Source organism: Episyrphus balteatus, chromosome 2, assembly GCF_945859705.1.
Source record: "Episyrphus balteatus chromosome 2, idEpiBalt1.1, whole genome shotgun sequence".
Taxonomy (NCBI): Eukaryota; Metazoa; Arthropoda; class Insecta; order Diptera; family Syrphidae; genus Episyrphus; species Episyrphus balteatus.
Genome location: NC_079135.1, coordinates 27,014,951 through 27,030,878, shown reverse-complemented (window position 1 = coordinate 27,030,878; position 15,928 = coordinate 27,014,951). Strand labels below are relative to the sequence as shown.

At 31.1% G+C, this 15,928-nt stretch overlaps 2 protein-coding genes across 2 annotated transcripts; one reads left to right on the top strand and one right to left on the bottom strand.

Moving 5' to 3' along the window:
- Positions 1-260: 260 nt before the first annotated feature.
- On the bottom strand, positions 261-789 carry LOC129909350 (cuticle protein 70, isoforms A and B-like). Its single transcript, XM_055986436.1, has 2 exons — positions 731-789; positions 261-662 (listed from the first exon to the last, which is right to left on the bottom strand). Exons 1-2 carry the CDS (start codon positions 740-742, stop codon positions 261-263), a joined length of 414 nt encoding a protein of 137 aa, XP_055842411.1. The 5' UTR covers positions 743-789.
- Positions 790-14,974: 14,185 nt separating this feature from the next.
- On the top strand, positions 14,975-15,717 carry LOC129909349 (dead end protein 1). Its single transcript, XM_055986435.1, has 3 exons — positions 14,975-15,103; positions 15,162-15,334; positions 15,396-15,717. Exons 1-3 carry the CDS (start codon positions 14,975-14,977, stop codon positions 15,715-15,717), a joined length of 624 nt encoding a protein of 207 aa, XP_055842410.1.
- The last annotated feature ends 211 nt before the right edge of the window (positions 15,718-15,928 follow it).

Genomic DNA, 15,928 nt, shown 5'->3' with positions numbered 1-15,928 from the left:
CGTATGCCTCTGGCAAATTCATTTAATATGCTGTTTCGATATTGACTTTATAAAAACTGCAGTTTTTCTGCATCGAAGTTGAGATCGATTTACCATTTTGCACAAAAGAGTATGTTTTCCATATATGCATATGTTTTCTTCGTTGAATGGACTTTTACTAGATTCTGACATAAAATTTGCATGTGTATTACAAAGAAGAAAAAAGAAAGTTTGTTTCGAGTCAATCATGTTCATTAATTTTTGTTATCATCTTTCCCTTCTTAGAACAGAAGTGGAGCTGATGCGTAGCTCAAAGGAGACGCATATCCGTATGAAGCAGCATATCCCAAAGGAGCAGCAGCCAATGGAGCTGAGTAAGCCAAGGGAGAAGCATATGGCGAAGCTACATACTTAGCAGCCAATGGTGCACCAGCAAAAGGAAGTGGAGCAGCAGCTAGAGGAGCAGCAACTGGAGCTGCAACATATTTGGCTACTGGAGCTGCAGCGTAAACAGGTGCAGTTGCAATTCCATTATAATTCCTTGCGATCACTTGGCTACTGGTGGCAGTAACAACTCCTGGAGCAGCAGCAACCAATGGAGCGGAGTATGCGAGTGGTGCATGAAGTAATCCTGGTGCTGGTTTGGCAACAGCGCAAGCGATAACAGCGAAGATAACAACGGTCTATTGGAAAATAAAAATATATTATTAAGTTATCCTTCAAAAAGTAGTCCTTTTTCTGGTCAACTTACAAATTTGAACATGTTGATTTGGTTTTAGCTTTTTGGATTGATGTTTTCCAAGAGAAGTGAGTTTGTAGTCTGTTTTACTAAGTGCCATCTCGAGACTTTTATAACAAAACAATACGTGATTATGGTACCCAAAAAACTCATTTATATTCTGTTAGCGAGAGTTTGAGAGGCGTGATAGTGAGCTTAATGCGAATTAAACCGCTACCGAATTTTATTAAAATTTAAAGGTATTAACAGAAACAAGAAAAGGTTACAGGCACCAAAATTATTTGTCATTTTTTTATCAATAAGAATTGAACTCAAATATTTTATTCGTCCTTGCTACAAAGTTAACAAGATTGAGTTCTTTATAGGAAATGATGTTGGCACTTTTTCTCATGGAACTCTCAAAAGAGTAACAACTTTGTGACATTTCACAGTACCTACTCATAGTTTTTTTCATAGAAATTTCGCTCCCAAATCACGTATTATAGGACTTTGGCTTGGCTTCCAACTATATCCCTTAACTGTATTTCAACCATATAGCTTTTCTCGCAAACCACACAGGAAAATTCAAATAAAATTTAATTCATTTCACAAAACTTTTCTCTCGACATTCCGTGTTTTCGACGAACGAGAAAACCTTATCTGCCAAATTAAATTCCCACAATTCCTCTTCTTTTGTAATTCAACAGCAAACTCGGCCACAATGTATGTCAAATGCAAATAAACCAACAAAAAAACTTTACCTCTAAATCCTTCAGCTAATAAAAGCTATGTCCTTGTTTTAACTTCCTCTCTGTTGAGATGCACCTTCAGTGATGCATTTCCAACAATAAAATTAACCAAAAATTTACGTCATTATATATATTTTCGACGACTACTGCACAAATGAAAGTTTCTACACAAAATCCTTCAAAAAGGATTTATTCTACAAAATGTATATAAAAGGATTCCCATGAAATTATATTCGTAATATAATTACGTGAAAACCTTACATTGTCACGTGAATATCCCACCAAAAATACAAACCGAACCAAATTGAAGCACTACGGTGCTTCTCTCTGCTGCAAATTCATGCATATCATAATTTTTTTTTTTTGGAACAAAACAAGGATAAGGAATATTTACAGACTCGCATATTTTGTTGTGTGGCTCTCCACCTCCGCACTCATATTAAAAGACGACACGTTTTTCTCTAGAATTATATACCTAAGGACAATAGAATTCATTCAAATTCCCAAACCACCAGCGCAGAAGAAAAAGAAGAAAAGGAGTGACAGGAGCAGCAAGCAGAATGGCAACAAAAACATAAGAACAGGTGCGCTCCTCTGACAAAAGCATATTTATTACACATTCGCTTATAATGTCTACATTAACCAGGATCAACCGCACATCCCTGTGCTTCATTCATCGTCGTCGTAGTCGTCTTCATCTTTTAGCTTCAAACTCCAACATTCTCTTAATTAGGGATGAGCCTGTGATTTTTCAATCACAGGTATACTTGTGACTGTGATTTTTTTTAATTCACTGTGATTTTAAACTGTGATTTTTAAACGCGATTTCATAACTTTTTTCAGGGGCGGATCCAGGATTTTTTTCTGGGGGGGCACAAGAGACGGATTGGCAAAAAAAAAAAGCAATAACAGTTAGAAATAAAGTGAAGTACCATACGACTGACTAACAAGCAGAAAATTTTAACGACCCACAGTGGTCTAAAACCTGGCCAAAAATATTTAGGCACATTTCCCACATCAAATAGGTACCAAATGACCAAAAAGTTATTCGGAAGGAAAAATTTTCATTTTCTTGTTACAGTAAAAGCCACTTAAGTGCTAACCCTCTTACTCCTTGATTAGCCGGAAGAAAAAAAATATAAAAAACCAGAAAATGCACGTACAATTCTGTGCTATATTAAAGTTAGTAATCTATTCTTTATTTAATTTTTTGACTTAAGTTGTTTCACCAAATAGTTTTTGAGAAATTAAGTTTTAAAGATGAAATTTTGAAAAAAAAAAAATGTTTACGTTTTTTAATTGATTTTGTATAAAATTTTGCAATATTATGGACATAATTATACCATTAGTTAATGACCTAGTAGTTTTTAGTCAAATACTAAAGACTTCATTCTAATAAATATTAAAGTTCCTAAGAATAACAAAAAAAACTGAATCATACATTTTTGCCGGGAAACCCAGTTTTGTTTTTTTTTTATTTGCATTAACCTTTTGTAACCCAAGGTCGTAAATTTAAAAATTAATAAGTCAATCGATTGGCCTTTATCTTTAATAAAACACGTATTTCTTAAAAATTCAATAAAGTCATTATTTACTTAGTTATTTCGATATTTTGGGAGTAAAAAAAAACTTTAAATAATTTATTTTTATATAAAAATGCAAAAATTCAAGCAAAAAACTATCTAATATTAATTTTTAGGCACTTTCCTAAAATCCAAAAATAAAACCCCGTGGGGTTTACTAACAAAAACTATTTTTTTTCTGAATTTCGTAGTTTTTACACAAATTTGCTTATTTTCAAAAAAAGCCCAACTTTCAACATTAACTGTCAATTAAAAACTATTGGTTAGAAAAAACTATTTATTAGAAATTTGAAGTACTATTTCGATAAAGCAATACTTAAAGATTATAATATTAGAAGCTTCAAAAGAAAAAAAAATAGTTTGTAGAGCTTTTATGCAATCTTTTTCTGTTTGTTACAGAAATGTCACATGGGGCTACAAGGGGTTAAATCGTTTTATACCTCAAGAATGTTGTGTTCAAATTGTAGGTCTCTTGGAGCCAAATTGACCAAGTTATGAGTATTTTAATACTTCCCTTAGGAACGTTTTAGTCTTTTAGTCCAGAGTTCAAAACTTTAAATCTTTATCCCCACAACTAATGTTTTCAACGCCGGTGCTCCTCATGACTTCAAAACTACTGCACCGATTCTTTTGAAATTTGGAACACTATTTTTTTTTACATATTTTTAGAGGTATCATTGGAGAAATTTTCTCAATAAAATAATATTTATAAAAATCTATAAGTAAGGGTCGCTTTTGAGGAGTTTTTTTTTCAAGGGGTCTTTATTTTCGGGGTGCAAACTTGGGCAAACTTCTGAAATGGAAGTTTGTTCTAAATATCCAGCAGTTCTATAATATATAGTTTATGCAATTTTGTGACGTGTTCCGCTATTTTAAAAACACTAATGTTAAAAAAAAACAACGAAAAAAGTGCAAATTTTTTAACCACTCTGTATGAAATAGAGTTGCATATACAATTATTTTTTATATCATTCAATGTCATTCGATGTCCATATCAAAATTTTTCACCAAAATCACTTTGAAAATTCACTTTTTTTTAAATCGAAAAAAAAAAAAAAATTCGTGTGTACCCAACAAATAGCCGTTTATTTATTTGTGAGGTGGAGCTTTTCATAGGAAAGGGATGCAACAATCAACAAAATTCGCATTTTCAGCCAGAAATAGACAAGAGTTTCACTCAAGTTCTTTCTGTTATTATTCATATATTTTTAAAACTCTTATAGTTTGATTTCCTTTAAGTATGAACTTTAAGTTCTGGGGGGGGGGGGGGGGGGGTACGTGCCCCCCTATGACTTTTTTTTATGGAAATCTTTAAAAAAAATTGGGGTCAAAATGCCGAAAACCCAAAATACCGAAAATACAAAATCCCGGAATCCCGAAAACCCGAAAAATTATATGTTATTAAAAATTTCTGTTTTATTTTCTGGATTTTGGGTTTTGGGATTTTTGTTTTTCTGGATTCTGGGTTTTCGAGATTCTGGGTTTTCGGGATTCTGGTTTTTCGGCATTCTGGATTTTCAATGTTCTGGTTTTTCCGAACTCTGGATTTTCGGGATAATGGGTTTTCTGGATTCAAAATTTCGGGATTGTGTCCGTCTCCCAAAAAAAAAAAATTGTTTTTTGATTTGACTGCGGCAATCTTTTATTTTGTTTTTTGGCGGGATTCGCAACCTGCGATTTTACATCAAAGAAAAGGGTGTAAAACTTGATTTTAAAGATTTTAATTTTGCCGAACGTGCGTGAATTCCGATCAAAACAATGCACGTTTACACAAAAACTGTTCCAAAAGTTAGGTTTGGGCAAAATCACAGGTTAAAGATTTTTTCTAATGCATTTTTTCGGAACTCCTGTTAGAACAATTATGTCCAAAACAACTTTTGCAACAGTTCTAATGTAAACTTGAATTTTTTTGACCGAAATTCACACAAAAATGCATTGGGTTTTTAAACTGTGATATTTTTAACCTGTGATTTTTGCCAAAAAAAAAACACTGGCCTCAATTCTAGTGTAAATTTTCAAACTAGAGATCTTTTATAAGATTGGTCCTCCAAATGGCATCTAGGGTAAATGCTTTATTTGTGTGAACTGTGAAGTAAAAATGAAAAGTGAATATTCAAATAAGGTTTAAGATAAAATCACAGGTTATCTATAAACTGTTCACTGGTAGGTATAGTGATTGTGATTTTTTTATTCCATGTTAAAAATCACAGGTTGTGATTTTTTACTCGTCTCTATTCTCTATCGTTGATATTCTACTTTATAAGGACGAGTACGACCATCAAGGATGAGAAGAAAAGGGACTTTCTTCTCTTTTAGAGAAAACACGATGGATAAATAAATGGTGAAACAATAGAGCACTCATCTTTCTCTACAAAAAAGGTGTGTGTTCTTTTGGCGAGGTGTATAATATGCGTGGGGAGTAGGTACATGATGCTGGCAGGGAGGCAAGCAAGGAAACTTCACATAATATCCTTCGAAATGGATGCTAATTCATAAATTAAGAAAATATGGCGTTCGTGTCAAAACAGCCCACAAGCTCACTCACTGACTCAGTCACCTGTGAAGTGATGGCAATGGCGAAGCGAGAGAATATAAAAGATGCTTAAGGGATTTGTTTCTATATAGTATATTTTTCACAAGGATAATGGTGAATTATGTTTTTCCCTGTTGTTGTTGTTGTTGATGTGAAAGCTGACGATGAAGTTGTTGTTTTGGTTGTTTTTTATTATTTTTTTTGTTTCGTTGTTGTTAGCGGCATCAGATGGTCCTCTAATAAACAGGAGTATATTTGAACATAAACCTTCGCTTCACATTAAAAAAGGGCGGATTGGATTGAGCATCCTTAAATTCGTAACAGCTTTTTAGCTTTTGGAGAAATTTAATGAGAAGACTAAATCCAATGCTTAATAAAGCGAATCTCTGTTGGGTGTTGTTTATTTTTTTTTAGAGGAATTTTAAAAAAGAAGAAGGAGGAATAACTTGACTTTCCTCGGGTATGTGAATTCTCCAGGATTTTAGCAAGGAGAAGAAAAAACTTGATGTGGGGTGAAAAAAGTACCCCCACTCTTCTGGGATAAATGTTGGAAATTAGAAGAGTTTCTTACGCGACTTTATATAAATAATGAACGGTTAAAAGAAGGAAAACTCAAACTTCGAAGGTTTTTTGAGTATAATGCAATTAGACGCTTGAATTATATTATTCACAGAATCTCGGCTTTGGCATATACCGGGGCTAGAGTAACCTATGCGTTGTCGTTGTGTTTTGATGAAGTTCAATTGGGAGCAATGATCTAGGAGTAGTGTAGGTACATACCTTACCTACCTACGGTGCTTAAAAACTTTCTTCATATCAACAACAACGAAACGGCAATTAAAATCTCTTAGAAATTTATCCGAGCGGTTAATGAATGCGAGTATATGTGTAATTATAGGTGCATAAGCTTAAAATGTACTAAGTAGAGGCTTAAATTAGTGCAAAGTTGAGTATAATGAGTTTGTTTTTGTCTGAAGGTGAATTAATTCGATTTCATTGTTTCACAAAAAAACAACAATAAAAATAATGATTTTCATAAATTTAAAACTGTTTGAGACCTCATCGCAATCTTTTTCATATAAAAGGTTATGATGAAAAGCTTGCGACTATCTACTACCAAGGTTTATAAAAAAACATAAAACATTTTTGAAGTGAAAACTTCTTTAGTATCGTAGTGATTTGAAACAAGATGAAACGAAAACGCGACACGACTTCAACTTGTTATAACTTTTTTGTTTTAATAGATAGATGGATGAAATTTGTACTGTAGATAGGTAATTAAGTAAATTATAATTGTACAAAATTTCAATTAATTTCATATTCAAAATTCGGAGATAACGGTAAAAAAATGTTCTTTTTCAACACACGTTATATCTTTTGATCTAGTGCACATACAAATTTGATTTAACTTTAATACGCATGCTGATAACATAACCTTTTATTTGATATATCACACATAACGTTACGTGCTCTACAAGTTACACAATCTTAAATTGAAAAAAATTTAAAAATACCTCAAAATACCTGTGGAGATCTGTTGGCGATGACCAGCTACCAGTGTAGGAAGTACCGTAATCTCAGTCTGGAAATTTGACATGGTTGACTTTAAAAAATTCTAACTTCTCTTGTAGACATCTTTGAAATAAGATTTACAAATCATTATACAAGGTGAAACAATAAGCTTTCACATGGTATAAAATTTTGTATAGGTTGTCAAACAAAAAAATTGATTTAATAGCATGAGAACCTAAAACTAAATGTTTTTTTTTGCTTTTTTTGATGAAATTTCATCGAGTTTAAAAAATTCTAGCTCTTTTTGTAGATGTCTCATACACCTGATCGATATATATATTTTGAGCTAAGACAATAAGCTTTCAGATGGTGTAAAAATTTGTATAGGTTGTTAGGGAAAAAATGGATTTAATAGTGTGAGAAGATAAAAATACGTATTTTTTCGCTTTTTTTGATGGAAATTGATCGAGTTCAATAAATTCTAGCTCTTTTGTAGGTGTCTCATAGACCTGATCGATACATATATTTTGAGCTTGGACAATAAGCTTTCAGATGGTGTAGAAATTTTTACAGGTTGTTTGGGAAAAAAATGCATTTAATAGCGTGAGAAGATAAAATTACGTGTTTTTTTCATTTTTTTTGATGAAAATGATTGTTTTCAATAATTATTTTTTTATTTTTTGCGCATTGTAAACATTTTAGTATGGCTTAATTCTTTAGGAAAATTTTTTAAGCTTTTTAATGGTTTAATTTTTTTTTTTAAAAAAATGATTTTTTAAGGTTTCACTTCTACCACGTGTAAATTGCACACATGATTTTTTTATATATCTATGGATTGGCGGGTATCGCCAATAATAATATATTTTCTTTCTGTTGCGGGTGTGACATTATTACTCCAATTTTATGAATTGTTCAGCCAATATTCAATAATAATTGAATGTTAAGTAAAATGTTATCTAAGAATGTATGTACTGTACCAATTTCAGTATAAATACCTAGGTACATTTAAGATATGTTGCGGGCGTGAATTTACAAAACAGGTAATTTCCTAATTTCTATCCATTACAAAATACGGCGGGGGTAAATATGTTAATTCTCACCAAATGATTGAATGAAAAGTCTTTTAAATTCAAAAAGTGCTGATTTTTATGAATTTTTTGTTTGTTCTAATTTTGTGAATTTTTGAAGTGAAAACTTCTTTAGTATCGTAGTGATTTGAAACACGATGAAACGAAAAAGCGACAGGAAAAATAAATTGATTAGGTATAACTTTTTTATTTTAATAGATAGATAAACGAAATTTATATTGTAGATAGGTACATGAATAAACTATAATTGAGCAAAATTTCAATTAATTTCATATTCAAAATCCTGAGATAACGGTGAAAAAATGTTTTTTTATAAACACGTTATATCTTTTGATCTAGTGCACATAAAAATTTGATTTAACTTAAATACGCATGCTGATAATATTACCTTTCATTTGATATATCGCACATAATCATACGTGCTGTACAAGTTACACAGTCTTAAATGGAAAAACTTGAAAAATACCTCAAAACACCTGTGGAGATCTGTTGCCGACGACACCCAGACACCAGTGTAGGAACTACCGTAATCTCAGTTTGAAATTTCTACATGGTTATCTGAAGCGTCAAGCTTTCAGATAATATAAAATTTATTATAGGTTGTCATAAAAAAAATGGATTTAATGGTGTTAGAAGAGAAAAAAGATAGATTTTTTGATTTTTTCAAGAAAAATTATTTTTTGAGGTTTCACTTCACCACGTGTGAATTGCACACATGATTTGTTTTTTAAAAGGTTCTTTGAGCGCAAACCACAAGTCGTACAAATAAATGAATTGTTCTTGAAAAGTTTTTGCAGTCTCAGGGTAATTTTTTGGTGATCCTGGGATAGAATCAACAACTTTCATAGCTTGTATGGGCCTGGCAGGTTTATCGTTTTCAAAAGCGGTGCTGTTCAACGTTCAAGCACGATGGAAGTGTTATCATCTGCTTTCTTACAGGAACTCTTCTGTTTATAGTACTACCTATGGTTTTATGGAAAAGTCCAATTTTTTCCATACTGGGCCTTGATTGAACTGATTCCTTACTTTGAAAATGGTGTGGTGAAAAACAGGGGGTCTTCCATGCAGTAAGTACTCTTAAGAAGCTACATAGCCAGTTCCTGGGAAAAAAACAGTTGAAGTTCATGAAATACTGTCTATCGGTTTTAAGACTTTGTATTTTATTTTAAATGCAGTTTTTTTTTTGTGACATGAAGTAAAATGTTGTTTGAATATTCTTCATTTATTCACTAACTTAAAATTTGTACCTATTTGTCTTATGAAATTTAGTAATGTACGGTATTTCCCAGAAAAAAAAACTATAAACTCAGCAAATACAAAGGTTAAGACGAGACAATACGCTTTGGAATTTTAAATATGAACGCCCACCTCGTCTCAAAAAAAAAAAAAATCTCCAAAAAAGCAAGCAAAGCTCATTGCTCGTAAGAATCATGCTTTGAATTTATAATTAGCTTACCATCAGCGCATACATACCTACTGTTTCTATTTGATCAAATCAAAACTTTAAAGCTATAAAATGACTTTATTTGAAGTAATGAAAACATTATTAGGTACTTCTTTACTCTTCTTGGAGCATTATCAAGTAAATCAACCAAAAATCCATCAATATGTTCAAATACGTAAGAAAATGATTTTAAAACTTTAGATAAGGATCACTTAGTAATTTTGATTGAATTTTTTTTTTGTAGACCGTTGTCATCTTCGCTGTAATTGTAATTTTTTTCTCAAATCGTTACTAACGGTGTCTGACACAGAACGGTTTTTTTAAAACAACTAGTACGATGCAAAAGCACTTATGGGTCAAAATCATGCAGGTGGGAAATTCCGAGGACCGATTTCTCAAATATAAAATTTGTTTTATGATTAAAATTTCATGCTCAAATGTTCACTAATTTGTATAGGTTTCGGTTCGTAAACGGGCAGAGCACAAAAATGCGTATTAATTAATTTACCGGTAAACCCCAAAATTAATAGGTAAAGATACTAGAAAAACTTTCATCGAAATGATGGTGATCTCTTCCGAACGAATGTATGGGTCTAGAAATAGGGTGTTTTCATAAACGTCTGCCTAACTTAGGCCTGCGTTAGTCGTGTTCATAAAGTCAGATCTGCGATCGGACTAACTTAGTCCAACTGCAGTTCTGCTGTTCATAAACGTCAGTATGTCGTCAACAGATTGCGCAGCCAAAATTTAATTCCTGCAGAACTCAAGAAGAAATTTATTTGACTCTTGATTCGATTTTTTTTTGTTAATAAATGTAAATATTGTTAAAAAAAATGAAAAGCAAACATATTAATTAGGGTGGTGAAAAAAATGTTTCTTTTTGCATTTTTCGAAAAATTTAAATTTTAATGACACAGAAAATTTCTAAATAGTGTTATTTGAGATAATGAGTTTATATTAATTTTTTTTCGTATTAGGGTGGCTCTAAAAAATGTTATCTTCCACAGTTGCTTGAAGAATTCCAAAAAAATCAAGTGGATATTGTTTTGACCAAATTATCGAAGAAAAAAAAATTTCCATTAGGGTGGTTCAGTTTTTTTTTTTTTAATTAATCACAAAAAAAATTATTTTTCACTGCAGAGAAAGTTTGTAAAACATGGTTTATGAAATATAATGTAAAATTGGGGTAGCTCAGAAATAAGGGGGCTCAGAAAAATGGTATATTTAACATTTACGCTTGGAATTCAACCAAATTCAATTTAATTAATTCCGCATGAATTTAATATTTCTATAGCAAAAACGCACTTAACAAACTTTCTGTGCACTAAAAATCATTTTTTTTTTCAAACGCATAAAAAAACTTTCTTGAACACCCTAATTAAAAATATTTTTTCCATAGATAATTTGTTTTAAATGTGAACTACTCGGTGTTTTTATTATTTTTTTTTTAGAAGAAAATATTTTTTTTAGCCACCCTATAATGTAACACGGTTTACAAATTTTTCGTGTTATTAAAAACAATATTTTCGGGGACTGAAAAAGAAATATTTTTTTGCTTAAACAAAACTCATTCTGTGGTAATTTTTTAAAATTTTTTTTTCTGACGTTTATGAACACTCAGTGACTGCTGAAAATTGTACCAATGCAGGCCTGCAAACATTCTGCAGAATTGGTGTATTCATTAATGCAGCAAAGCAGAAAGACGATTGGACAGACGCAGATTTCCGACGTTTATGAAAACACCCAAAGTATCAATGTGAATGATGCATTGTTATATTAAGATATCATTTTAATATAAATGCAAAATACAATTGAAAAAATGTTTTTTTTTGGATTTAAAAAAAATGTTTTTGTTTTTTTTATTTTTTTTTGAGAATCAAATTTTTGAAAACGGGACATTTTTAAAATATTTGTTTTAGGAGTTGATTAATAAAATTACTGCAAAATGGCAAATTAATTTAATTTTATTTTTATTATATATTTATGAAAATTAACTTTTTTTAAAAAACAAGCTCTAACGATTTTTTCAAAAAATGCATCTGAAGAAAAGAAATCAAATAGCACAATTTTTTTGGAGCTCAATTTCATTCAAGATTTTATTTTTTTCCTTTGAAGAATGAGTTTTGTGTTATTTTTGTACCTATTCTTTTTTTTTCATACACATACCTATACCTAACAATTTTGTATACCTACGAAAATTCTCAAAACTTTTATCAACTTGAATTCTAAGAGCAAGTTAATGGGACCCAGTCGAGCATTTTATTTTTAAAAGTGCAAATCAGTTAATCTTATATTCATTTTGCAATCGCTTTTCCGATAGAAAGATACTTGTAGAAACTCTAAAATTAATTTTTAAAACAAGTACCTTTTGCAATAAAATTTATTCTAATGTCGTTTTCAATTTTGGTAATCCGAAAGAGCTCTCCGATCCCGAACGCCAAAAAAAAAAACACCTAAACATAGTTCTTTTCAGTTGTGTGTAGTTATGTACACAATCTCCCTCACCACTTGACGACTACGAGGATGATAAAGAGGGAAATAGCAAACCGTTTATGACTGTAGGAATATTCATAATCATTTTATTCATATTAATTTTAATTGTTTGGATCTTTTCAAGACTTTATTTAATTAAATTTTATATTTTGCAAGACAATCGCATCAAAAAACAAACAAAAAATGAAATTCGACAAATTTGACGTTTAAAGGTTTGAATGTGTGAGTGCTTCTGATTCTGGATTCTGATTTCAAAAACAGAAGAGAAATTCTTTCCAAAAGAAGAACTGCCATCCGACGCCAATAAAACACTTTCAGAAGCATCCGGAAGCATTCCGGACGACCAATCGAAAACGACATAATTCACTGTGGTGGATATCCACAATGACGTAGGAAGTAATATTAACGTACGCTTTCCAAATTCATTGGCGCAAATCAATGGGGTTATCGTTTGGTACAAAAATCAATTTATTTTTTGATTTAGATCTGCCAAAAAATTGATTTTTTCAATTTTTGCCTTCGTTTGGCCAAAAAAAAATTGATTTATTTTTTGATCTTAGATCAGTTTTCTAGATCTGGATTTTTCGGCAGATTTACCCCTCTTTTACTAACACTAATATGCATCATTATTGACAGCCACCAGTTTGAAAAGTATTTGTTTGATAATAATTTGTTTCGGTTTCAAGAAAGAATAAAAATAGTTTTGAAATTCAAATGAAAGTAATTTTGAGTGAATTAATTTATCCGTTCAGCTCATCTTTGGATAAAAAAAAAATCAACGGTCGACAACGTTTGACAACTGCGATCGCTGCTCTGGTTCACAGACACAAATACACACCAATACTATAACAAATAATAATATAGATCAATAATATAGATCAAAATAGGTATAAATTTACCAAACGAAAACCCCATAATAGTCAGCCTAATTTAAGGGAATTAACAAAACTCTAGTTGTTAACACCATGCTAACTTTAAACCCATCCTCTAAATTTTGACAAGTTATAAACACATTTTTAATTTCCAGTATACTTATTCCCAGTGAGATGCCTATGTGTTTGTTGCATTTAGGCAGTATTTGTGTGAGCGAAGAGAAGAGATTTCGAGAAAATCCTCTCACAGATTTCTTAGTACATAATCTACTAGTCTTAAAGTATATTTTTTTCTTCAAACCTCTAACTTTAAAAGCAGCAAAGTTTCATTTTATCTTTTTAGTACCTATCATGTTTACATCGGTTTTAGTTTCGAAATCGTCTATAAATTTGCACCTATATTGGTGCATAGATAATAAAATTATCACACAAAAAATGTTACAACCGAAACTACATAGGGCCCTCCACATTTATCCATTCACTACTTTATCCTTTTTGTCTTTTCCTTCTTTTTTGAAAGATCTAAAATTAAGACCTCACCAACACCGAATGATAGAATGAAAAACTGGAGTGACCCTGAGATTTAGTTTCGATGCAAAAACGTAAGGGATCCCAAACACGATCAATGCTAATTGGACAGTAATTGAATCGTTTATTTCAGAAACAGCATAAATCCACTTTTTACAAAAATTTTTTTTTTGGAAATTTCTCATTTATGTATAGTTATTCATCTTCTGAAAAAAAATTAAGTATGTCAGACCCCCCAAAATACGAAAACTGAAAGAAAAGGGTTCAAAATATATGGAAAATTTTCATCCGGTGACAACATTTTTGACTGTTAAATACATGACTTTTTATCAGTTTTAAATTATTTTGGCAGCAATCTTGACACGCACCCCCTTTTGTTATATATCTATAAAAAGGTAAAGAATTACTCTATCTATATCTATTAAATTCATTAAAATTGTACTCAGGATTCAAAAGTTATAGCCAGATTTCTGGTGGTGGCAGCATTTTTAACTCTTGAATAATATGACATTTTACCAGTTTTAAATATTTTTGGCAAACATCATGACACGCAAGCCTTTAAGTTATACATCTATAAAAAGGTAAAGAATTACTCTATCTACTGCTATTTAATTTATTAAAATCGAAAGTAGGGTTCAAAAACTATAGCTAAATAAAAACAAAAGTTTTACCACAAAAATTTCGTTTATTTCAGAAACGACATAAGTCCACCGACTTTAAAGGCTTAAAAACCCGCAAAGACCTAAAAAAAAGTTTATATTTTAAAGATTTCTAAATGCATCTTAGGCTAGATTATAACTCGGCATACTCTAAATTTGAAGTGTTGTGGAATTTTAAGTAAAAAACAGTTTTTTGTTGCTCCTGAAAAGTTTATGCTCATGGACTTAATGTCGTTTCTGAAATAAACGATTCAATTATAATATCATCATTATTATTATTATGATGAGTAATAGGTAATCACTTTCAGAAATGTTTAGCTAAATTTTAAGAAGCAAGAAAGAAAATATAATAATTAAAATAAAAAAAAATGGTGTTGCCTCAAATGTAACCCAAATTTTCGTAGAATCTACACAAAATTTTTTAACCGTGTGCAGATCCCTTTAGAACAAGTTCAAGTGGCCGGCATAGTGAATTGAATATGCGAATTTTTGAATTTTTTTTAAATCGAGTTACCCTCGACTTGGCTCTTCGTGCTTGGGAAGGGGTGATCATTTCCTAGAATTTAAATTTGAAAAAAAGATCTGGTGGTTGTTATGGAGTAGGGTGCTATTTCAGGTACCTGCTTTTGTTTGTTTTACCAAATTTTGTGTTGGGTTTCTTCGTTGTTCCTTGCTTTCCTTTCTATTTAAATTCTTTACCTATTTTACTATTCTAATTTTTTAATAGTTTTGTTTTTTTTTTATCATCAGTTGAACTATGAACTATATCTAAGTTGGATCGTGTTTGAGTCGTTCGTTAATAAAAAACAAAAAATCATGCCTTTCTTAGAATTGATTAATGGAGTGCCATACGAATTTTATCAAATAAACGGTTCAAAATATTACAAAAACTACAATGAGTGCCCTCCTCAGCTCAAAAATAAGCTTGAACAATGCGCTGGCGAGGTAATATTCTTAGAAAGTTTCTAAAAAAAGGTTAAAAATTCCACCCTCTCATAAATAGATTTTTATAAGTGCGATTCCTGAACACACTACTGCAGATCAAATGGCTGCAGTTGCTTGTCTTTTGGGTGAAATGTATATTTTAAGATTTAAAGTTAATTTTGCTGGATTATCTCGAGGATTTGCATATTTACAGTACATGGATCCGAATCTCATGAATTATGCAATTGATACGTAAGAAAATTGTGATAATTAAATCAAAAAAAAAAGTAAGAACTTATAATTTCCCGATTAGGCTTCCTCATTTATTCGCAGCAAATAGATTGGGAGATATTCGAGTTCACCGTTCAAGGAACACTTCAAATTTGGTTCTCAGAAATGTCACAGACATGAATCCAGATGAAGTACGTATAACTCTAGCAGAGATGTGCAAATATCGTGAATGTAATTTAAGATTTTTGAGGGACAAAGACAATACAATAGAATACCAATTGGTCTTTGGGTCAAATGAAGATGCTGTGAAAGCTCGGAGATTATTGCTTGGAGAAGTTGATATTTTTGGAACTTCGGCTACAATTGGTTGGGATAATTATCATGGAACTTATGGATCTTTTTAACACAATAACTAAATAAATCGAACAAAAAATTTTAAAGTGCCTTACCTATTAATTTTTTCGGGATCGGGTCAAAATTCTGGCTTTAAAATTCTGCTTTTTCAGCGAAAATTCTGTTTTTCAAAATTCTGCTTTTTAAAATTCTGCTTTTTAAAATTCTGCTTTTTAAAATTCTGCCAGCATTATATTTGAACAAAAAAATTCTGCTAATTCT

Coding starts and splice junctions, on each gene's coding strand:
- LOC129909349 (XM_055986435.1), top strand. CDS start 14,975: ATGCCTTTCTTAGAATTGATTAATGGAGTGCCATACGAATTTTATCAA. Junction 15,104..15,161: donor TTGAACAATGCGCTGGCGAG/GTAATATTCTTA, acceptor TCTCATAAATAG/ATTTTTATAAGTGCGATTCC. Junction 15,335..15,395: donor ATGAATTATGCAATTGATAC/GTAAGAAAATTG, acceptor TTTCCCGATTAG/GCTTCCTCATTTATTCGCAG.